At 35.0% G+C, this 25,730-nt stretch overlaps 2 protein-coding genes across 2 annotated transcripts in view; one reads left to right on the top strand and one right to left on the bottom strand.

Moving 5' to 3' along the window:
• Window positions 1–13,874: 13,874 nt before the first annotated feature.
• On the top strand, window positions 13,875–19,024 carry LOC123666125 (PCNA-associated factor-like). The gene is made up of 4 exons (XM_045600332.1): window positions 13,875–13,908; window positions 15,386–15,454; window positions 16,680–16,829; window positions 18,595–19,024. Exons 1-4 carry the CDS (start codon window positions 13,875–13,877, stop codon window positions 18,888–18,890), a joined length of 549 nt encoding a protein of 182 aa, XP_045456288.1. The 3' UTR covers window positions 18,891–19,024.
• Window positions 19,025–23,842: 4,818 nt separating this feature from the next.
• The window catches only part of LOC123665871 (catenin alpha), an 80,585-nt gene continuing 78,697 nt past the window's right edge, over window positions 23,843–25,730 (bottom strand). The window contains exons 22-23 of the mRNA XM_045600104.1: window positions 24,770–24,933; window positions 23,843–24,054 (exon numbers count right to left, since the gene is read on the bottom strand). Coding sequence (XP_045456060.1) covers window position 24,054; window positions 24,770–24,933 — 165 coding nt within the window. The 3' untranslated portion in view covers window positions 23,843–24,053. The remainder of the gene's footprint in view (window positions 24,055–24,769; window positions 24,934–25,730) is intronic.

Below are 25,730 nucleotides of genomic sequence, written 5' to 3'. Positions count from 1 at the left end.
AAATTGAAAAATTAAGCAAATACCACCTACTCAAAACTGAAATCAGTCGTTTGTGGAACACGCAAACGGTTGTCATCCCAATAGTAATAGGAGCAACAGCTAGATTAGAACATTGACATTAGCATTCTTCAGAAACAAGCAGCCATACATACAACAATCGTAATCATTAAAGTGCTTGGAGATACTGTTTTCGTACACTACGCAAGACCTACTTTCACAAAACACACAACTATCACTAGATAGAGATACGCGGCAATTATCAGACACACAGCAGTTAGCAGACATACTGCACTCTCTCAACACAACTCACGAACCTAGCACAAACAATTTACAAAGACGAGGAAGAGATGAGGAAGGAGAAGGAAAGGCTCCCAACGTGTGCATATAGAAAAGGAGGAATATAAATGTCTTTTTTTCTCGTGGATTACGAGACAGGGCATTTATTTAGACCGACATAAGTCGTGAAAATATAACATAATGTAATCAAATATACTGTGTGGCTACGGTACTAAAGAATATAGCCACCCTCTCTCTTCCCGTGGGTGTCGTAAGAGGCGACTAAGGGATAACACAGTTCGGCTACCACCTTGGAACTTGAAAAGCCGACCGGTGGCGGGATAACCATCCAACTGCTGGCTTTGAAATACACAGGCCGAAGACGGGCAGCAGCGTCTTTGGTGCGACAAAGCCAGCGTGCGTGCCTGCCCAGCGTGGTGACTAAGGGCGGAACACATGAGTTCACGTTATTTTTGGCGTAAATTTGTGGAGGCCTATGTCCAGCAGTGGACTGTATAGGCTGTAATGATGAATCAAATATAAAAGGTGATAAAATAATATGACGTTACTCCAGCTCAGTGATTGCGGCCAATATTCTCCTGATTAAGGAGATATTTGTTTACGAAGATTTTGAAGGAGTCCTTAGAGGGGGCCTTCCTGATCTCTTCAGGTAGTCCATTCCACATTCGCACGGCAGTAACAACAAAAGAGTTTGACATGAATCCTGATTGGTGTGATGGGAATGTCAACAAAAGGTTTTCGGTGGAGCGCAATGTCTTATCGTGAGCGTTGGCTCTGAACAAAAATTGTATCTTAATGATATAAAATAAATAAATGTGGATATTTGTATCTTTACAAATATTTCTTACCAGCAGCCGATCAGTCAGAAAATCAGTTAGAAAATCTCGAATGTGTCAGACAAAGATAAGGTAGATTGCCAGTAAAGCATGGTCGATTCCGTCAATATCACGTAACGTGTAGAACACACGAAGGCTATTGGTTGAAAAGAATACACTTCAGCCTGTTATATCCCGCTGCTGAGCATAGCCCTGTTTCCTTAGGATAGGAGAAGGACCAGAGCTTAATCCAACGCGCTGCTCCACTTCGGCTTGGCGGATGTATTCCCTATGAGTAATGATCGCTATCAGGTATACATGATAGCAACCGGAACCGACAGCTTAACGTGCTCTACGAGACCCTCAAGGTCTGCTAAAACACCCAGATCACGGCAAACATCTATATGACCAATACAAATGTTTGTCGTGTGCAGCGATCAAATCCGCAAGCGCCAGCGTAACAGCCACCAGTGCTGTGACCTTTGCGCCAACGCATCGAGTACCTTTCAATAATCTGACCATTTAAGTCTGACGTATTTATATAAAGGAGGGCGAGAGGGGTATATGGAGGTATCTCGTGTATTTATATTTTGATTTCAAAATCATTAATTTGTATGCCTGAAAATTGTTATGTATGTGTTTACGAATGTGGTATAAAATGATCTCTAATAGCACTATTATTCTCATCATCATCATCATCATCATCTCCCTGCCCTTATCCTACATATGAAGGGTCTGCACAACACGTTTTCCTCTATCATTCGTCACTCCAACGCTTACTCCTTTCTTTCTCATGTCCTCACTTACACAATTATTTTCATGAACACTTTAAATCTTTTTACTTTACTACCAAATCTAAGAAAAAATCTTTTACCTTACCTGTTTTAGTAAACATTAACCTTTTTTCTTACCTGTTTAAGTAATCAGTAATCTTTTCCTACTTGTATGAGTAAAAAAGTTTTAGATATTGGTATAGAACAAAAACATCCCATAACCTAGACCTTGGATTGTAACTTAGGTCTCCCAATGTACTTCAATTCTATAACCTCATCTCAATATAGTAATATTTTTAATTTTTATCTTAGCATTTTATTGTAACCAATAAATTTAAATTAATTTTCAGATATCAATGATTTTGATGAAGAGAGTTATGAAGCGTACCAGCGAGAATTTACCCCCGAATACTTAGAAGATGTACCGAGTTTGTATCAAAACAAAATAATCGTAGGTTCTAAGCCCTGTGAGAGTACATCGTCAGAGGAAGAGGAAGAGGAACCGGAAATTCTAGAATGTTCGGTCGTTCTAGAAGATTGGGGCGACTCGCTAAAGAATAACCCGTGCTTCTGCTCCGATTGCGAAATATTATTTCCGACAGAGAACGCCCTGGACTCCCACAAAATGACGGTCCATTCGTTTCTCGTAGCCGTCGGAAGGAATAAAGCAATAAAAAGCACAACGAAAAGCTCTATAGCAGCAAGATTGCAATTTGAAACGGATTCAGACATGGAAATATCGAATCTTTGCAACCACTGCAACATGGTTTTTCCAGACGAAATATCGTTTCTGAAGCATTCCTACGAGCTTTTGACGAGAAAGTTTAGCTGTAGCGATTGTAATTTAGAGTTTGAGAGTGAAATATCGTTACAAGAGCATTTGAAGAAACATCCGAGTGCCCTAGTGTACTGCTGTCCGGTTTGTTCCTGTAGTTTCAAACTCACGAAGAAATTATTTTCGCACATGCTCTACCAACATCAGGTCGATATGAAAAAGGCACCTCAACGTGTGAAAACTACGTACAAGTGTCGTTACTGCCCTAAATTCTCAAGGGACAATAAAAGTTACAATAACCATATACATTATTTTCATCCTGAACTATACAAGAAGATCGGCAAAGACAAAAATCACACAGAAAAATTCGAGTGCCAGCCCTGTAACTTGACTTTCCCTACGGCGTATTCAGAGAAAATACACCGAGTGTCCCAACACGTGAAGTCTGAAACTTATTCGAAATCCGTCGACTTGGATAGGCATATCAAGATAGAATCGCCGAAAATAACCCAAAGTGTCCTAAAACAAGAGTTCATTCAGCGACCCGTGCCTAAGTCAACTTTATTCAAGTGCTCCAAGTGTCAAATACATTTTGTATCGAGTTTAGTGGCTCTCGAGCATACGAAGAGGTGTGCTCTGAAGAAAGGCAACTGGAAATGTAAGACATGTAGGATACCTTTCAGGCTAGTGGACCGTCACGTTCATACGATCCAACACAACTGGACCGACAGATTTAAAATCCTAACTGTCCACGAAAATATGTTAAACAGAATACTCTGTAGGTGTGTGTCCTGTAAGGTGTGTTCGGACGAGAGAACGTTGATGAGGAATCACGAGCGAGGCTGTTCAAAGGGTCTTTCGTTTTTGTGCAATATGTGTAATTTGAATATACACGAAAAAGCGTTAACGAAGCACATGGAAGTCCACAATGAAATGGATTCAGAATCGTTCGTGGTTGTAGATTTCGTCAATTTCGACCAATCGACTTTGTCCAGCACGATCGCGATCAAACCGACTCTTAAAAATTTAGAATCTAAAAAACCAGTGAAGGAATACAAGAATTTCAAGCTCTATTACTACTGCCCGACTTGCCATTGTTACATGAAAGTAAATAAGATATCGGACAAACACAACATTGGTAAATGTAAAAGACACTTAATTAAGCGCCATTGTAAGTTGTGCGGCTTAACATTTTCGATTAAATGTCTCGCAACCCACATGAAAGCTCACAAGAAGTTCCCACGTTTAAAACTCAAAGATCTAGCGTTTAAAAGCACGCAAAGCGGAAGGAAGGTCAACCCTCCGCCCCCCAACTTCACTAAATGTGTCAATTGTGAAGTAAAATTCTTCAGCACGGTTGCCATAAACAATCACGTCTGTAATGGCGATGATGCGAAAATTTGCGGATACTGTGGCGATATGTTTAGCGACCTCGCTTATAAATTGCACGTTCCCTTCCATGAATACGCGGGGGAAAGAAAGACATTCATCAAAAACGAACGGACGAGTGATAATCCCGATAAAGAGAGGGTTTTCGAGAATATTCCGGAACTTATAAAGAAGTATGACTCTTTGAAGATCATCTGGAACATTCTATTTCGTTGTGAGACCTGTGATACGATCTTCGATGATTACGATGATGTAGTGGAACACAGCCAGGACCACTTCTGTAACATGGAGAGCTACAATGTCACCATAAACCATTGCAGTACCTGCGATCTGAAATTAGTCGGCAAAAGTTACGAGAAACACATAAAGCTGCATTCAGCAAAAACTATAAATAAAAACTCTTTCAAAATCATACCGTTCAAGTATGATATTTTGCTTACGGACGGCTGGTACGATATATTCAAGACGCTAGCTAAAGATCGAGTTGATCAAATTCTGAAAAAAAGCAAATATAAGCATACGAGAGGTGTTCGAATGCATACTTCGGTCGATGGACTAGTTGACTTGACTCTATACCGTTGTAGTGTCTGCGAGACTATTATAGACTGGCATTCGATCGAAGAACACGCTAGGAACGCCAATAACTGTTCCGATTCAATCAAATTTAACTGTAACTCGTGCCATTTGAATTTCGCCTCGAAGTATTCTCTGCTGTCGCACGAATATTCACATGAAGAAAGCCGCGCTAGAATAGTGTCGTTCAATCATCAAGGCGATATAGACGTGAATGTCGCTTTGAGATCGAAAATGAAGCCTGAAAGCTTGAAATTCATCAGATGCCAGCACTGTGGGAAGCTGATAAACAAGGCGAAATATAAAAAACACGCCCTACAACACAAGTACTATGAAAGGTCGAAAACTGTGAAGAAGAAAATCGTCAAAAATCAGCCCAACTTCTTGATCCGACCGAAATTCGTAAAAGTTGATACAACGGCCGTGCACAAATTCTACAAGTGCAGAAAATGTAGTGTGTGCGTCTTCAAAAATAATATCCAGAAGCATTTTTGCAGTCTGAAGAGTCAGAAGAGCCAGTGTCCGAAATGTCATTTGTGGTTCCGATCATCGCATTTGCCGAAGCACTTGATGTACCACGATACGTACAAGCTTACCAAGAATAACGTCATTGTATACACGTTTAAGAACGGCAAAATTGAGAAGGAAAGGAGCGACAAAGTCGTTCTTCACCAGTGCGCAGATTGTTCGGTGTGCTTGCACAGAGAGGAAAACATTAAAAGACACATTTGCCTGCGCAGCAATTATCAGAAGATTTGCGATTTGTGCGAGATGCCGTTCCATTGTTCGCGGACGCAACTACACCGGCGGTTCCACGAAGATAAGAACTTCTCCAAGAAAGATGTCATCATCAAAAAGTTCAATAGTCTCCAAGTACTTGAAGACGATGAGAAACAACTACCAAAGCCCTCGCCCGTGAGCCGTAGACATACGGAAATTTTTAAAAAAACAAAACCAACGATAACTGAGTTCAAACCGAGCGCGGAAATGGAGAGTAAGGAATTTCTTAGGTTCGTACATTTGAGGTTCTACAAGTGCCGTTGCAAATTGTTGTTCGTTACTTCGGAGCTGTTTCTCGGACATGTCAATTCTTGCGAGGACGATAGAACTGGTGTTATTTGCGATAAATGCGGATTGATGTTCCACAAATCGTCGATAGATTTACATAAGAACATCAATAAATGTCCAAGCAAATCGACTAACATTTATATCGTGACGCTAATTAATGTCCCACTAACTTACGATAATACAAGGTGCTTTTACAGTTGTTACAAGTGCAACATCAATTATGTGACATTCCGAGCGGCTATGCATCACATAGAATCAAATCATGTCGTCAAGTTGAATCCATACAAATGTGATGTATGCGGGGTGCTATTTTCGTACCGGAGCTATCTAACACATCAGCAAATGCATCATACACATAGAAATTTAACTCTAGACGATATTAATCGATTTACAGTCATTGATATGGATGTAATGAGTGCCATAAAAGACGCACCAGACGCAAGTGAAGTTGAAATAGTAGAATATGTGGCATCGGAAACTCCGATCGATGAAAGGAAATCGATTAAAAGAAAATTAGTTATAGAAGATACCGTTTCTAAGCAAATCAAACTTCAACCCGATCTAGAAAATTCGATAGATAATTATACGTACGAACTATATCCCTGCAAGACCTGTGATTTGAATTTCCTAAGTAAGAAAACTTTGAAACGGCATTTGTTCGGAAGCCACGATGAAAAGCAAATGAAATGTAGCGAATGCGATTTGAATTTTACTCAGAATTCTCTTACACGGCATCTTAGAAAGCACCACAACAACCCAAGGTACTCCAATTACCACCTGAATTACAGCGTTTACGCTGAAAGTTATGTAACATCCGAAATAAACGAAGACACGATTGTAACAGAAGAGAGGGTAGAAGAAAGAGCAACAGAAGAAAGGGTAGAAGAAAGAGCAACAGAAGAGAGGGTAGAAGAAAGAGCAACAGAAAAACAACAACAAGAAACAAACAACAGAACAACTAATAAGTTGTACAAATGCAACGAATGCGACGTTTATTATTTGGTCGCTGAAGCTTGTAGGGACCACGTCGCCAACCATGCAGTCCTAGACCCTACAGAGTACATCGCTTGCAAAATATGCGACCTACAATTCCTCTGCGAAAATCTAGGCAGTCACATGAAGTGTCACAGGGAAAAAACTTTCAACATCGATGAAATAATCGTCGAAGAATATCAATTAAAAGATGGCGCAATAAAAATAGACTCATATCCAGCTGTTGATAGGTTGAAATCCAAATTGGTGACCACTACCACACATTTCGATACAGAGGACGAAAAAAATGATGAAAGCACTATTGATTCGACTATTTCGTTAAATGATAATAAAAGTGACCTTAGTGATAAATCGAATACTATTGTAAGTAATGTTGAAAGGAAATCAAACGAGTCAGAAAAAATTTCTAATTTCTTCTTTTCAAATGAAACAGACAATCGTTGATCGATTTTGTGTTTACGATTCCTTAAAAGTCCAGTATACGCATGGTCAAACAATTCTAATGTTACAATAAAAGAAAATTCTACCTGTATGACTTTAAGATGACGATATAAAAGGGTTCCTTTTTAGGACACTTTTAATTGGAACGAGTCGTTTCTCTTTTGGATGTAAGGACCGGGATTTACATTGTATAAAAAGAATGATCATCCATAAATTACGTCACGTAAATTTAATATTTTTTGACGCCTGGCTAAGATATGACACGAGGGGACGAGGGGTCTCAATGAAATTTGACGCTCGCATACTCGATGATTTGTTTTAATTTTTCATAATTTGACATTTGTTAAATATTTTTCGTGACCATAGAAAGTGGTCACGTACTAGGAAGCCAAAACGGGGCTATTGTGACGTAATATTTGTTAAGGGGTCGCTGAAAGTGTCACACAAGGAGGGACGGGTCCAAATTGGTAATTTTTTGACGTATTTTATGGCCAGCCCTTAAAAGCTGTAAGTTTTAAGTTTACGCTTTACATTCAATAGATGGCGCTCATTTAAGTTAATTACGTCATAAAGCTATCTCTACGCCATAGTACCTTAAGTTCATAATTTTTTTTTAAATAAATTTTCTTAGTTTGTAGGCTTTCGATAATCTTGACTTATTTAGTTGTAGATCTGAAAGGACTCGATATATATTTTAAGTATAGATCTATATGTGAAATAAATCTTAGATAATTTGTAGTCTAAATGATATCGAATGTTGATTAATTATGATTATTACGAAATTTGTATGTCTAGTGTGGTAATATTAAAACATGGTGGTATTGTATAAGTGTTAAATAAAAAAGCCTATATTTTTACATATAAAGATGGAGTACAGTTCACTTTTATATTAATAGTACGGCTATAATTTTTTTTAAATGTAACTACGTCGGCAAACAAGCGTACGGGTCATCGAATGGTAAGCGATTACCGTAGCTTATAGACGTCTGCAACACAAGAAGCATCGCAAGCGCGTTGCCAACCTTCCCCCCCCCCCCCCCCCATCTCGCCAGGAGATCTGGTCACCTTAATCACCAACAGGAACACAACACTGTAAGGTCGAAGTAATACCCCAGTCGGGCTGCTTCATATTTTAAACAGGAAATTTCCTGCTGTGCCCTACCTCAGAATGAAGTTGAAATAATCTATACTAATGTTATAAAGCTTTTCAGCTTTATTTGTTCGTTTGTATAAACCCGCTAATCTCTGAAGCTACTGGTTCGAATAGAAAATATTCTTTTTTTTTATATTGGATACCCCATTTACCGAGGAAGTCCTATTTTTAGTAACTTAAGAGAGGTTTACAACTGCAATTAAACTGCTTCGATTCGACTGTTGATTTGTTGTTGTACAAATGCAACATTGTTGATCGTTACGTATGAGTTATTACCCGTCGGTACTAGTGACTGCAAAAGTTGATCGTTCTCAAAACTGGCCAGTTTTCTGAATTTTATGACTGTACATAATTTAGTTATTGAAATAATAAGACCCTAAAGTATCTTTCGTGTGTATTATTTTTTTAAATACTCGAAAATTCATAATTGAATCGATGTTTGGTAATCGTCAATGATTTTTTTTTTGTTTGTGTATATTTTTGTACGTGTTCATTGTTTATTTAAGCGGTTTCTATGTTCTTGTAACTTTTTGTCAATGAATCGGTAGCAAAGCGAATAGTGTTGTATAGGAACTGGATTTAAGACTTTTATTTAAATTAATTTGTATTTCACAAAAAAATGTATGTGTATTTATGTACGCACGTAAGAAGTTATACTTCATTGGCTAGCTAACTTTGTGTTGCTAACTTCTTCGTTGACTAGCTAACTTCAGGGACGTGTTTTTGTGGCGGTGTCCGCGCGCATCGTAAAAATTTACTCTCATATTTTTTTTCCCTATCGCATAACTTCAAAATTTATTTTATGATGTATTCGTTGAGCCGTACCCTCAGTGGGGCAAAGGGGCGTTTGTCCCGCTAACTCAACTTTTTTGACGTATAGATTTTTCAGATTATAATAAATGTAAGTGTAGATAAATTCAGCCAAAACCTCCGCTATGAAATATTGAAGTATTTTAATTAGATTAATAAAAAGTGTTTATAATTTTCGACTACTTATCGAGTTTTTACGTTTATTTGTTTTAGCCTCGCCCCACCTTTACAAAATTTTGACACATGACACATTAAATCGATGGCGAATTGTATTTTTGTCGTGTTAAATTAATGATTGATTGGTTTAATTAATGGCGGGAAAATTTATCTGTCAAACTGTCAGAAAATTCTGACAGTATAATTACAGTGGAAGGGCCAGGGGAAAAGGCGATATGTCATTTTCTTTTGAAAAATGAGTTTTTATTGTTATAGTTCTTAAGGAGTATTATTACGTGGCATAGTAGTTTGTGGAAAAAAAAAAAACTACATAATCACCTAAAAACCGATTTGAAAAAGTGGCAAGAACAACTCTTACCCGTTCTTTATGGTAACGTGTTTAAACAAACGTATTAGTTGATTAATTTTGTGATTTAATTTATATTTTGTGTATTTATTGTATGATTCTCACATTAAAACTTAACGTTTTGTTTCCACCTGGCCCGTCAAGTTTTGTACACAATTTATTTGCTGTATTTTGTATAATAACAACGTGTTATGAAACTGTCGTCCTTCCATTTAACTACGATATTAGAATCGATAATATTAACTTAATTCGAAACTTACTTGCCCTAACGCTTTCAATTTTTAAATAATTATCTATCTTCTATCTATATAAATAAAAATATGAATGTTGCTAAGCGCATAACTCGATGAATGGCTCGACCAATTCGGCTAATTTATTTTTTTTTGTATGTACCTTAAGGCCCACGGAAGGTTTTAATACTAAAAAAAAATTAAAAAATTACTATTAACTTTTGGCAGAACGAAGTCTGTCCGGCCAGCTAGTTATATATAAAATTACCGTCGTGTGTACGTCAGTCAGTCAACGACCGAGTCACCCGAGTTTTAAAGTTAAGTAGGTTATTTATATATTTATAGCTAATTTTCCCATTTCTTCTCAACATTTTATTTAATGTCGATTTTATACGTTACGTAGTAATGCTGTACTTACTAATGCTTTTATTCCACATACTAGCGACCCGCCCCGGCTTTGCTCGGGTGCAATGCTTTTACTAAATATATTACAGAACTAGCGACCCGCCCCGGCTTCGCACGGGTGCAGTGCTGATACTAAATATACTACAGAATGTCTTTATTTATAGTATGAAGCTAGTTTATATAGCATGGTTATTAACATAATAACAACAACATTCAAACATGCGTCGTTAGATTACACGTTGTTACAGAATGCGTTGAGGAAATAAAGGTTCACTGCTCGTTCCCCGTAGGTGATAGCGTGATAATATGTAGCCTATATGTTGATCCGACTTCTTAATAATATTCGTGCCAAATTTGAAGTAAATCCATGCAGTACTTTTTGGAGTTTATCCCGGCCATACAAACACACAAAAATTCTAAAAATTATATTTCTGGCTTCGGTATCGATTGTAGATCACACCCCAAGTATTCTTTAAAAAAAAATATTTAATGTACAGTTTTGACTTTCCTACCATTTTATTATATGTACAGATAATATCGGCTTAGTTATGCCCCGTGTATCTCTATATGGCCCTGGACGCCAGTTTAATAACACGCCGTATATTGTTATTACGTGATTTTTATAAATCTGCTACGCAATTTGTTTGCTGTATTTTTTTATTATGTAATTAAGAAATTGTATTAATGTGTAATTTTATTTTAATGATAAGATCGAGTGTTCTTCGTACCGCCGTGTTTTATTATAAATATATTGATTTTTTTCTAAATTTCTCTTTTATACAACCCTTGTCCCCTACAATAACGACCACAAATAATTTTGTTGTGTAGCAAACGAAAAAAACCGAGTTCAATAACATTGACAAGTAATAGAACGTAAGTAGACGAAAAAAAATTACATATAAGTATAAATACAAATATTACACCCAGGCTCAGGCGGGAATCGAACCCGAGACCCACGAAACAGAAAGCAGGGCCACTACAAACAGCGCAAACGGGATAGTCATTAAGTGGGACCACAGATAGCACCTTTCGACTTAAACATTAATTGTGTTTGCCCGCAAACGAAAAAACCGACTTCAATTACATCGACAAGTAATACAACGTAAGTAGACGAAAAAAATTAACAAACGCACTAGTTGTGACTACAATTTTCGAGGGTTTTTCCTCGATTTCTCTGTGATTCCATCATCAGATCCTTTTTTGTCATGGTACCACCCTTGAAATATTTCCTTTCCAACAAAAAAAGAATTATCAAAATCGGTTCATAAACGACGAAGTTATCCCCGAACATACATTAAATATCTATACGGTCGAATTGAGTAACCTACTCCTTTTTTGGAATTCGGTTAAAAGAGATCCAACGCGGAGCAGCCGGTTGGAAATTATGCGCATACATTTCAGTGATAAATTTAGTAAAGATTAAATACTCCTAAAATAAGAAATATTTTTGATTTTGGTTAAAACTTTCTGTAGATAATCAAAAATAGCTGTGTTTGCTCGCAAACGAAAAAACCCTATTTCAATTACATCGACAAGTAATACAACGTAAGTATTATTAGGAATTTTATTAGGAATAACTAAAATTCAAAAGATTATTACACATCTTTGAGTAATCAATATCCCACTACTGGGCATAGGCCTCTTTCCCTATGTAGGAGAAATATCAGAGCTTAATCCACCACGCTGCTCTAATGCGGGTTGGCGGATATATTCCCTACTATGAGTAACGATCGCTATCAGGTGTACATGATAACAACCGGGACCGACGGCTTAACGTGCTCTCTGAGGCACGGTGGGGAGACCCACAAGGACTGCACAAACACCCAGACCACGGCAAACACCTGTATGGCCAATACAAATGTTTGTCATGTGCGGGGATCGAACCCGCAACCGCCAGCGCAACAGGCACAATCCATGGACCGCTGCGCCAACGCGGCGTCACTATCAATCATAATTAATTACTTCAAAATAAAGTAATAATTAAAAAAAAAACAACAACCCGCCTGCGTGAAGAACAACTATTAGAAAATCAACTGAAAAAGCTGGAACAAAATAAAAATTCAATATGCACACAAAGTCAGCGAAATAAATAGAAACAATATCAAACATTTTGTGCTGTATATTTAAAATATATTAATACGATAGTCCTTCGAAACTTTATGCAACGTCGTACATAACATGCAGTCGGAGACATGCACAAAGAGAGAATGATTTGACTTATCCTTCAATTTCATGCCATATTAATATAAACAATAAAAGAATAACTATTCCGCGCGGAGCGAAGCCACGAACTTTCGCCACGCGAAGCGGGTGGGAAACAGCTAGAAAGGAATAAATAAGGTAAATATGTAACTAGTCTGAAAAAGTATCTGCCTCCGTTGTGCTGTGCCGAGTGCGCGATCGCGCAGATCGCGCACTAGCTTTATCTTTCTTACTTCCTTACAGAGGATCTACGAAAGAATTTATTAACCCCGGTGGTCCTAATAAGGATATTGTGAAACTGTTATTGAATTATTGCATTCTCATCGGTTCTTGATACGTGTGCAAAGTTTCAAATTAATCAAATTTCTGGAAATTAGTGAAAATTATGCTCAAAGATTCCATTACGTATGTACATACATACAACCCAAGCTAATAAAAGCGTGGTACAAAAATATCATCATATCATTATTGTAATAAAACAAATTTAAATATCAAACTTATAACTGGACTGATTTTAGTCAAATTTTATTGCCCAATTTAGTAGAAAGTTCACATAGGCAATTTGAAACTTTTGTTCTGCCCAACAGTGGTCAAACACAATTTTAAACACCATTTTTTCGGTTGGATATATATTTTTGTCCTCATGTATATAATACGACTTAGCATCGAAACTAAAACTAATATTTTGTATAAATAAAATTGTTAATAATAATAAACATTTATTGTAGTTAAAAAGTTGATATATTTTTCTTTATTTTTAAAATTTAGTTTTATATTATTTATGAATAATTTAATACCAAATTCATCTTTTTAACCGACTTCCAAAAAAGACGACGGTTCTCAATTCGACTGTTTTTTTTTATGTATGTAACATCAGAACTTTTGACTGGATGGACCGATTTCGACAAAAACATTTTTAATCGAAAGGTGGTGTGTGTCATTTGGTCTCATTGAAATTTATTTGAGATCAATAACTTTTCGAGTTACATCTAATAATGCGTTTTTACTTGACGCTTTTTTCGTCGATCTACGTTGTATTACTTGTCGATGTAATTAAAGTCAGTTTTTTTTTCGTTTGCCAGCAAACAGAATTATTATTTCGTCCTGTTGTCCACTTCATTTTGTCGACTGCTGTTTTTTATCCATTTATTTTTATTTTAGCACAATAAGTAATAAGAGAGTTGTGGCAATACCGTAAACTTGATGACGGCTGTTCTGAGTTAGAGCAAAAGTCTCGAATCCAGCTCTAAATAAATTAAAAAAAGAGATGTTTTGAGTTTTGAGTCTGACAGTTTCAAAAAGTTTGTTTAATTTCGCGCCACCAATCTGACATTTACTATTTTGTTAAATAAAGTTACAAACTAACAATTTAGTTGCTTCTACAAACAAATTACCAATAAATGTCATATAAATACGAAGTATAAACAATGGCTCGGACTAAAGCATCTGTAGGGGCTAAAGGTATAATAATTTATCCGTCCGTTACGCATTTTCGTTTCATTAATTTTGATGTCCATAGTTGTACTAAGGTACAATTTTTTTATTTTTTTATACGTAACCAACAAGTAATACAGTGGGAGTTTTCAGAAATATATTATTATCAAAGCTTAAAGATTAAAGAAGAATTAAAGATAGTGTAGGTAGAATTACGGCTATTTCAAAACATTTTTGTTTTGTATATTTATATTGATGTCTATTTTGAATTGTTATTGTTTGTTACATGGTCGGTTGTTTAATAAGTTTATTTTACGTTTTTAATATTGTAAGTTCCGTTCTAAATTCCGTTGATGCTCACTTTTACTATATTTTTCTTAATGTTTTTGACGTGTTTTTTTTTAAATTTACTTGTCATAATTTAGTTTTTGATAATAAGTTCTGAATTTAATCTCAAATATGCATTACTGTATGCTAAATGGACAATTTTAATTTGTCTTATTTCGATGTTGCCGATATTCTTAGTAACTTAAGGACACCTGTAAATAATAGAAAAAAAGAAGGAAAGAAAGAAACACGTTTATTTGGAGCATCACTCAAAACGCAGACAGTTTTTACACAAAAAGCACAGTTAAATAGAATTAGTAATAATTACAATAAATAAGTACATATAGAAAAAAAATTACAAGACCAGTAATATAGACTACAAAAAAAAAACTATCACATTAAGAAAAACAGTAAAAAAATGTAAATAAAAAAAAGTAGACAATTATCTTGATACCGATGTTTATTTTGTATTTGTTGTTGTACTACTTGTTGGTGTTGACTTATCAATAAATAAATAAACAAATTTTGTTCCAGACAAACTAGATTTAACAATACTGACTAAATTCTTTCATATATCATAATATTAATATTTGTCGCTTATCTTTTTATAATTAAACTAGCTGCCTGCACTAAATTCGTTCTGTCAAAAGTTAATAGTAATTTTTTTTTTGTATTAAAACCTTCCGTGGGCCTTAAGGAACAGCGCACTACCTATTCTCAGACCTACCAAATATACATACATATATATTTTTTAGCCCTCACGGAGGTGTTCAGTAATAAACAGTGTCACGAGATTTTTATGTGTTATTATTTGTTGTACTGTGTGGCTACGGTACTAAAGAATATAGCCATCCCCTCTCTTCCCGTGGGTGTCGTAAGAGGCGAATAAGGGATTACACAGTTCCGCTACCACCTTGGAACTTACAAAGCCGACCGATGGCGGGATAACCATCCAACTGCTGGCTTTGAAATACACAGGCCGACGACGGGCAGTAGCCTCTTTGGTGCGACAAAGCCAGCCCTGCGGTCACCAACCCGCCTGCCCAGCGTAGTGACTATGGGCAATACACATGGCCTATGTCCAGCAGTGGACTGTATAGGCTGTAATGATGATAATGATATTATTATTCTTTTTAATATTTAATACAGTTATTGAATTTTGTTTGTTTGTGTGCAGTCTCTTCTGGTAAGAGTAGCAAGGCGAGATGCAGCGCAGCTCCGCCTCCAAGTAGCACAGTTTCCTCAGGTACTTCTTTTAATTAACATTTAAATAATAATCATAAATATCTACAACACACACACACAATTGTCTGTTCCTATGGTAAGCAATAAGCTTGTGTTATAGGTAACAGCCCACTGTTATAGATGCATATTTTTTTATTGGACAATACCTACAAATTATACATATATAAATAAATACATGTATCACGTGGGAATCAATCCCGCACAAGTGGGATTGGATATACTCAGATATCAACTATCATTTTTATTGTTTTAGTAAATTTTTTTTTCATACAACTAGGTTGGCAAATAAGCGCACGGCTCACCTGATGGTAAGCGATTACCATAGCTTATAGACTCCTCCAACACCAAAAGCCCCTAGCTTATACCGACAGCAGCTCTGATCACCTTACTCACTATAGGAACACAACACACAATAAGCCCATTAGTCGAGTGAAGAATAGGGTCTGGTCCGGGCCGCAGTTCTCCAGATAGGGAAAAAATATAAGTGATTATTATTTTTAAAAGTGAAGCTATAACCGATTCGTAATGTAGATTCTGCAGAGCAGAATCGGCAAGAAATTCTGCAGTTACTCTTTTGAAAATAATGTATAAAATTATTAATATCTTGTATGAAGTACAGCGTCACTAAGTCCACACATATATATATATATCAACTATGTAATCCTGCACCGAATTTTTAATAAACACTCTAAATAAAATACATACATACATACATACATATAATCACCCCTCTTTCCCATAGGGGTAGGCAGAGACCACTTTCCACTTGCTACGATCCTTACATACTTCTTTCGCTTCGTCCACTTTCATTATTCCCTTCATACATGCTCTTAGGTTTAGGGTACTCTTGACCTGGCCTTTCTTCAAGACGTCCCTTATTTGGTCTCGGTACTTCCGCCTAGGTCTACCCCTTCCAACCCTTCCATCCACACTCGCCCTATACACTTTTTTCGTCTATATAATAAAACTAGCTGGCCTGGCGAACTTCGTATCACCTTATTTTTTTCTGAAATATAATAATAATCAAATATATCAAATATATCAAATATCATAATATATCAAAATAAAATATAGCCTATCTTTTAAGTTGGATCAAACTGCACACGGTGTGCAAATTTGACTAAAATCGGTTAAGTAGTTTAGGAGTCCATTGAGGACAAACATTGTGACACGAGATTTATATATATTAAGATTAAGATGAAATAGATAAAACATTATTATTCCAGGTAGCGGAGAAAAATCATCTCGGAACTACTCCGGAGGTAACCCGGTGTGTCCGCGAGAGACTCCCAAATGGCAGAAACCAATAACGAATTTCTTTTTATCTAACCAAAATCCACAATCCGATGATAGCGACGATGACACGGAAGCTGGCGGTAAGAGGTTTATAAAGTGACGATAACATCTATAAACAGCGTGTCAGGTCTGACGTCTGGCGTAATGTTGAAAAATATTCCCCCTTTTTTATGTCACTAGGTCGGCAAACAAGCGTACGGCTCACCTGATGGTAAGCGATTACCGTAGCTTATAGACGTCTGCAACACCAGAAGCATCGCAAGCGCGTTGCCGACCCAATCCCCAATCCCACCAGGAGCTCTGGTCACCTTACTCACCAACAGGAACACAATACTGCTTGAAAACAGTATTATTTATCTGTGATCTTCTGTAAGGTCGAGGTACTACCCCTACTTGGTGTGACGTCACATATTTTGCAACTTAACACCTATAAATATTTATTTATTAAATAACAGTTGTTTGCAGACAAACGAAGAAAAACCGACTTCAATTATATCGACAAATAATACAACGTAGGTGAACGAAAAATACTCAAGTAAATACGCATTATCAAAGATTACTCTAAAAGTTGTGATCAGATCTCGATGAAATTTAAATGTAACCACATGATCACCGGCTTTCGATTAAATTAAAAATCATCAAAATCGGTACGACCAGTAAAAAGCTATGCGGCTTTTCGAGAGTTTCCCTCGATTTCTCTGAGATCCCATCATCAGATCCTGGTTTCCTTATCATGGTACTAAACTAGGGATATCTCCTTTCCAACAAAAAAGAATTATCAAAATCGGTTCATAAATGACAGAGTTATCCCCGAACATAGAATATATATATACGGTCGAATTGAGTAACCTCTTCCTTTTTTTGAAGTCGGTTAAAAACATCATTTCCATTTAAGTAACAATTAGACATATTTAGAAATGTGATATCACATAATTTTGGACCCCTCGCCCCTTGTCACACAATGACACACATCGCCTACCCCCACTTACGTACACAAGTGTGACGTAATTTATGGATGGCTAATAACTAACTACTAACAATAGTCAACTATTAACTGTAGTCCTAATCTTGTCTTATTGTAATCTAATGAGATTTAAAGTAATGCCTCTGCCTTGTTCACGAGTTATTACCCTTCGGTACTAGTGACTGTGCAAAAGTTGATCGTTCTCAAAACTGGCCAGTTATCTGAATTCAATGACTAAATAATTTAGTTATTGAAATATTTATTTATTTATTTCCGTATTTACACAACATATTCAAGTAACAAGTGACAAAAAAGGAACAATCAGTTTCTAGGTGTAATTTGAAAGCAATTACTATTATGATCTCTACTTCTCCTAGCTAGCTGAGCTATCTGTATTAAGGAGAAGCGATTTTCCTCCCAAGAATTCTACAATTTTTACTTTTCATTAGTTTGCCACGAGTTGTTCAGAGTTCAAAGTTACATTATAGATTATAAAGTTACATTAAATAAGTATCACGAAAGTATCTTTCGTATGTATTGTAATATAAAAACTAAATCAGCGTGTTTTACTATAATTTCGCAATATAAATTTAATGTCCTGTACTGGCACTTACAAAGTTGCAGACTGAAAAGCATCAATAAGCTGACTCAACGACCCTTTCACCAGCATTTTATTCTAAAATCTCCGTAAATTAGACTTTGAGATCTTTATATTTTTGAAGTTATACTTCTTACACGAAACGAAGTTATACTTCTTACACGCACGAAAAAAAACCTACACCCTGAAGTTAGCTACCTGAAGTATAACTTCTTACATGCGTACATAAGTACACACACATTTTTTTTTAAATTAAATCCATTCGTGTAATCTTAAATTCCAGCGAGCAGTTCAAAATCAAAGCCAAAACATAACACAATAGAATCAGACGATGAAGATTCACAAACAGACAAACCGATCAACAAGGAACTCGACGAGACGTTAGAATTAGAACCGTTGACAGGAGACGACAGTCACAAAATCAACGAATACTACACAAGCAAAGATAAAGGCAAAGGGAAGAAAAGTGCAAATAGAGAAGATATAAATGGAAATCTGAAGAGGGATTCCGCAAAGAGAGATTTGGAAGATGTTGCAAATGATAGCGAACACGTCAGTAAAAAGATTAGAGTTAATTAAAATTATTTGCAGTTCTTTGACACTTTGCAATATTCCGTTAATTGATTTTTTGAATTTTTTTTTATTGTAGTTGTTTTGATATTCTTGTTATGATGAGTAATTATAAATAAATACAGGATATCATGTACAACCAACAAAATAGTTTGCCGGGGGGTGAAAACCCACCCTCCTCCCCCCCAACCCCCCTCCTCCCCCCAACCCCCCCTTTTCCCCCCAACCCCATAAATTACACTCCACGGTTGAACATAATTACCTAAATACATTATAATTTTTATTTAGAAATATTGTTAAACAAGAAACAATGAGTGTATTTACGTTATCCCTGACAGTCAAGTCCCGATCAAATCACACTCCAGTCAGATCGAAGAACGAACTGAGATCATCACTGTAATGTGGATCGGGCATAAATGTTCTGAATTACCAAATAATCAATTTTTTTATCCAACTTTAACTCTAAAATAATATTATTATACTAAAAAGTAAGTAATAATGATACTTGTAACATGGGTCGATTAAAGGGATTATTTGAGTCACAACATGATATTTTAAAGCCTACAAGAGAAGCAAAAGCACTTAAAATTACACTAGTAAATCAATGTCTAAAGTTAAAAATAAAATTCCACAATTAATTTCCATTTTCTCATTTTCGTTTCGGAATATTGCAAAGTATAAACTCAGTAATAGATGCGTGAACGTTATGTCGACTCATTATTGTTGTTACCTTTTAAGTCTTAACCGAATGTATTAAAGTTGAAACTTAATTAAAAATGTAAATAAAATAATAAAAAAAATAGTTTTTATTTTATTTTAACCTATATGTAAAGTATATTTTAATAATAATTGGACAGTACGGGGTTCAAACCCCCCCGAAAAGTTAAGATATTAAGATTCATAAAATTAAAATAAAGACAGAATGAAGTAGAGGATATATTTAAAAATAAGAACAGAAGATTAATTCCGTAATGCGTGGGTATATAACACAACGTAATTTTTTATATATAGTCTTAGATACTGTCCCACTGCTCAAAAAAGGACTCCCACCCCCCCAAATCTCAATTTTCTTACGAATATAAGGTTTATTTTATGTACTTTTGGTCGTTTCATTTTCTTGAACCCCCCACGATACTAAAACCTGGCTACGCCCGTGGTACCTCAGAATGTGTAGTTGGAGAAAGTTCTCTTTTCTTAGTAAAAGTTAACTTTGTAATTAAAAATGGCTTTGAATTAATTTTTGTTACATTTTTTAATAACGTAAAATGGTTTTTTGTTATTACTTCAAGGTACATTATTATGAAATCGATGACGACCACTCTGGTGTAGTGTTATTTGTGCCGTTGGCGTATTGTACAAGTATTTCTTTCGTTTGGATATCCTTGTGGGTTTCCCTACCGTGCCCTGGAGAGCATGTTAAGGAATATTATCACCAACACTTTTATCTTTCTCCTACATGGGCAAAAAGGCCTATGCCCAGCAATAGGATGTTACAGGCTGGATAGTTAACAGATAAAAAAAAAAAAAAAAAATCATTGAGTATACATTTTATTGTTACGACAATACTATCGTTCAAACGTTATTAGAAAATTGAAAATGTCTACAAAAATTTCATTACATTCTATATTATCATATTGAAGCGAGATTTTGACGAAAACATTTCTAAGTACCAAAATTACAAATACATCAAAACTTCGATAGAAAAAAAAATCATGAATATTTTCTGAACACATTTTAAATAAATGCATTAAAAACATTATGGCAATGATTTAAAAACAAATTTAAACAATTTTTTGATTCAAAATTATAAATTACAAAGAAGTAACGGCTGCCATATATTTGTTGAGCTGCCAGTCACGCAACCACGTACTTAAATTAAATAATAATAATAAAGTATGAAAATTTAAAATTATATTATTAGTCGTTAATACATTTACATACTAAGTTCTTATATAAAAACTGAAAAGAAAAAAAAAATTGTGTAAAACAATTCCGAATACAGTCAAAAAGTTCCGCTGATATCAACTAAAACTTTAATTAGAATATTGATGCATTAGAAGATTTCTTTCCAGTAGAAAGAATAATTTATATTATAATAAATTATGAATAAATTGTTTATAAAATTGTTCTCGTCAGCAAGTACGTATTTCAAAAAAAAAAAAAAAAAAAAACCCAACAATAAAAAGATTGAAAAAATAACTATTTTAGGTACCTATTGATGGCGGAATTATCTTTTTTTTTTTTAATACACAATTAAAAATGTATGCAGTAAGTACGGATATATATATATTTTTTTTATTATATTATAAACCTGAAAAGATCTACAAGAACATTCCAAATTTATACCTTTATAGTCAATTATTTAATACTTATACGTTCCTACGATCTAAATATTACCTAAAACCGAGTTATCCGAAACGATTCGTTTTATGTACGAACCGTTCGAACACGATCTGAGTGCCTAGTGCGAGTTTTGTTTAATCCGTCTCGCAATGACGGGCGTAAACTTTAACTTCATTATGTATGGGAAATTCGGGATTTCAACCTAGTTCTCGCGTTTGCCGCTAGATGACTCTGTATCGATTGTATCGTATACTATTCTTTATCGTCTAGGCTGCACTGTTTAAATTCCCATGCAAAATAATCTTCACGTATAAACGCGTTTCTGTCATGTTTCTGTGAATAAAACTCGCACTAGGCACTCTGAATATAGAAGTTGGCTTAATTATACTTAAAACACAACCAGCCTTCGAAAAAAAAATTGACATTTTTATTTTTAATCTGTTATAAAATGTGAAAAAAAACAAGATTGTTTATTTTTTAAATTTATTAATAAAGACCTTTAAATTTTAAACGAACAAATAAGCTTTAATTTATAAACTACTTACGAGTTACAAGATTGATTGATATTATACTTAATTATTATATATTGAGTGAATAGAAATTCATTTAACATTTTAATATGACCACAGACGGTTCACGCTACAGACGAGTAAAAAATGCAACTGTCAAAATTTAACGCGCGAAGAACGCGGTACAGACGTCCGAAAAAAATAAATTCGTTTAAAATTTAAAGATTTAATAATATTACAAAACGGGTATAAAATGTTAATATTAGATTATTTTGTAATTCTATAAATTAGACACTTTGGCTATATTATCATAACGAATATAATAATCATTGTTATTTTAACTAGAATACGATATTTTATAAGTAGACAATCCTATATAAATAATTAATCGCCGTATGCGAAACTACGGAGCGATTTTGATTAAGAAGGCAGTTCTCCGGGGTAACTATGTATGTATACATATAGACACAAGCTGACCTGGCGACCGATAAATTTTTTGATTTCCAAATAAAAATATTACGGTCATTAAACGAAATAAAATATAGCCTATATTATTATTGTTGGAAAAAGTTACACATATGTGCGACGTTACATTAAAATATAATTTCGATTGGCAGTTTATATAATAGCGTACTAGTGTGTCGATCAGTGGCGTAGCGAGGGAGGGGGGCATGGGGGCATTATGTCCCGGGCGCTACTCACAAAGGGGGGCCAAATGGCCCGCAAAACAAAAAAAAAATGCTGACATATTATATGGTTTTCGGATGGATAAAAAAAGGTATTGTGCGCCAGGCGCGAGTTAAGCTCGCTACGTCACTGCTGACCTGGCGATCTTCGTACCGGCATCTTTTTTAATTTCGCAATAAAAATATCGCGGTCATTAAACGAAATAAAATATAGCCTATATTTTAAGTTGAACAAAGTTGAGAGTTTGAGACACATGTTCGAAATTTCATTCAAATACGATTTCGATTGGTAATTTATAAAATATCGTACTAGCGTGTCGGTTAGACTTCACTCGAATATAATTACTAAAAATTATTAATACTACTTATAAAATATAATAAATACGCTACACATTGATATAGCTGCCATAATTATGTCATGTCAAAATTGGTATAATTCGTGGTCTTATATACCGGTCTTGCAACAGAGCCCAATTTCGATGGTGTCAGATTAGTACGATAGAGTCATAACTTTTCGTTAGCGTCAACGCCGCTGAACGTCACTGCTATCGATGTCTGCGGTGACGTGGTGCGGTGGTGATGGTAATATTTTAAAACACAATCAATCATTATGCCTCTCACGGGCGTAAATTGAAAGGAAAATCGCAAAGCGTTAAGCTGACTGTCGTTGCATGACCTGTGTATAAGACCGTGCTATAAATGTTTCTTTATAAAAAAACAATATTTTTTCTGATGCATGATATCATTTATAATACGATTTTAACGACGCACGACTGTAAAAATAAACAATACAGTTTCACCGGTTGTTGATTTATCCAAAAATCACTTATTCTGCACAATAAGTTGCAGATAGGCCTTAACGGGAGATTAGTATACGCCATTAGGACCTGATTCTCCTCAATTGATAAACCACAACCCTTAGATTTACATTACGCTTCAGCCTGTAATATCCCACAACTGGGCATAGGCGTCTTTCCCCGTGTAGGAGAAGGATCAGAGCTTAATCCACCACGCTGCTCCAATGCGAGTTGACGGATATATATTCACATAAGCAAATAGAAATATCTCGTAAGTTTACTGGAATTTGATGGTTCAAAATATCATAAGCATAGCGTTACCCAGAACTGGTAAAACAGTCACAGAATTTTAAAATAATTAAAGAGTCAAGGAGTTACAAAATAATTTCTTAGATATATTTATTATAATAATCTCATATAATAGTAAAAGTCAAAATAAAACCTTAAAAAATAAGTCTTTTAACGCTAAATATAAGCTTAATACTTTTTTTTTTGTTATTTTAGAAATTTCTAAATCACACTTTTACAGTTATCAAACAATGTAAATAAAAAAAATTACGTACTGAGCAAAACTTAAAAAAAAATCAATTTTGAAATAAACTGAGCGTATATGTTCTTTGTTTTTATTAAAAAAAATGTATTTATTTATATTTATTAACATAACAATTTTTTTTGTAATAAAAACCTTGCCAATTGTACTACATGATCTTGCCAATGACAAGCACTTTTCATGACATTGCCAACGATTGGCAAATATTGACGACTGTGTAAAATTTAGTACTAAAAGGGAATCAAATTATTTTTATAATTAAATAATTAAGTGAAGATCGAGCTCCATCTGAAAGAAGAAAAAAATGTTACGAAATGAAATGAAATTATTTATAAATAAATAAATAAATAAATATCTCATAACATACAGACATGGTCGTTTGTTCCTAAGGTAAAGTATGGGAATAGTAGTATAGATACGTTTTTTTTTTTATAAATATAGCTAGAAATAATAAATATACAGCAGAAGATACAGCCAGACTCGGACGGGAATCAAACCCGCAACCTGCGGAACACAAAGCAGGGCCACTACAAACTGCGCCAATGGGCTAGTTAACTCTATATTGTCATAACTAAACGAACTTAATGAAATTCGTTATTTGTAAATAAGTAACAAAAGTCGTGGCAAAATCAACAAACAATTAAAACTCATTTAAAACTTAGTTAATGTACAATGTTATCCAGCTACCTGAAATTTTCAGTTTGAAGACCGGATATCATGTAAAGACACAGGAAAACCTAGACGTTGCTAACACTTTAAATATTTATTTGATACTCTTTTTAACATTTAGAAATAAATTATAAAATTACGTTGATAAAATGAAGATTCAAGTGCTTTTAAAACCTGCTCGAAAAAAAATATATTGTGATTTCGCCAACTATTGGCAGGATTGGCAAAGTGGTAAAAGGTAGCAAAAACGATTGGCGAACCGGTAAAACTAATTTAAACTAGGTTTTTTTTAATCGATAACTACCGTAATATGTTACATCTGAATAAAACTTACTATACACTCTCCGCGGGGCTCTGGAACTCGGCCAGAGCGTGTATGGGGCTCGGCTGTTTCTTTTGACTGCCTCTACGTACTTTAGCCCTTACTTCCTCGGGCTTCTCGGGACGAATCAAGGGCTTTTTCTCGGGGGCCTTCATACGCCATACTACGATCGGTGACTGGAATTGAAATAAATAAATATTTTTAAATATGTTATATTCGGTGCAGGATTACATAGTTGATAAAGATGTGTGGAGTTAGTGACGCTGTATTTCATGCAAGATATTACTAATTTGTACTAAAACACAGTTTATATATTATTTCCAAAGGAGTAACTGCGGTGTTTCTTGCCGATTCTTCTCTGCAGAATCTAAATTCCGAATCGGCGGTAGCTTCACTTTTAAAAATAATTAAAATGTTAATTTGTAAAATGACGATTTGAACGTGCTTTTGAAGCCATTTTGAATAAAGTTATTTTTGATTCTGAAAAGAAACAGTATTTGAAGCAATAGCTTTCAATATGTTTTTCTCTTTACAGAATTAATAAGCAACACATTACATATTATATAATATATGTAAAAGTGTCCACACAGTGATCTTAGACCAAACTACTGAAGTAAAACCTCTTTAGTTCCATCTAACTGCTATCACCCTCTCAACTTCCGTTCGCCTCGACCGATCACACTTTTCGTAACGCTCTCGTCACGCACACACCAGCTCACCAGTCTAACAAGCGTAAAGAAGTTTTACTTCAGTAAAATATAAATATATAAAAGATACAGAGACAAAGTTAAAGACAAGTCAGTAAAAGTAAAAATTGATTGAAACATTATTTTAATACCAAAACAGATCAAAATAGATATATAAAAAAAAAATTGGTTGTCTGTAAAGTTGGTCTACGGACTATAGTTTAACGTGACAACGTCATAACAAAACATCTCGGACGTACAGGCCAATCGAGTGGAAGAGAGATAGA

Source organism: Melitaea cinxia, chromosome 25 (assembly GCF_905220565.1).
Source record: "Melitaea cinxia chromosome 25, ilMelCinx1.1, whole genome shotgun sequence".
Lineage (NCBI taxonomy): Eukaryota > Metazoa > Arthropoda > Insecta > Lepidoptera > Nymphalidae > Melitaea > Melitaea cinxia.
The sequence above is the reverse complement of the archived record's forward strand: the minus strand, read 5'-3'. Positions and strand labels throughout refer to the sequence as shown.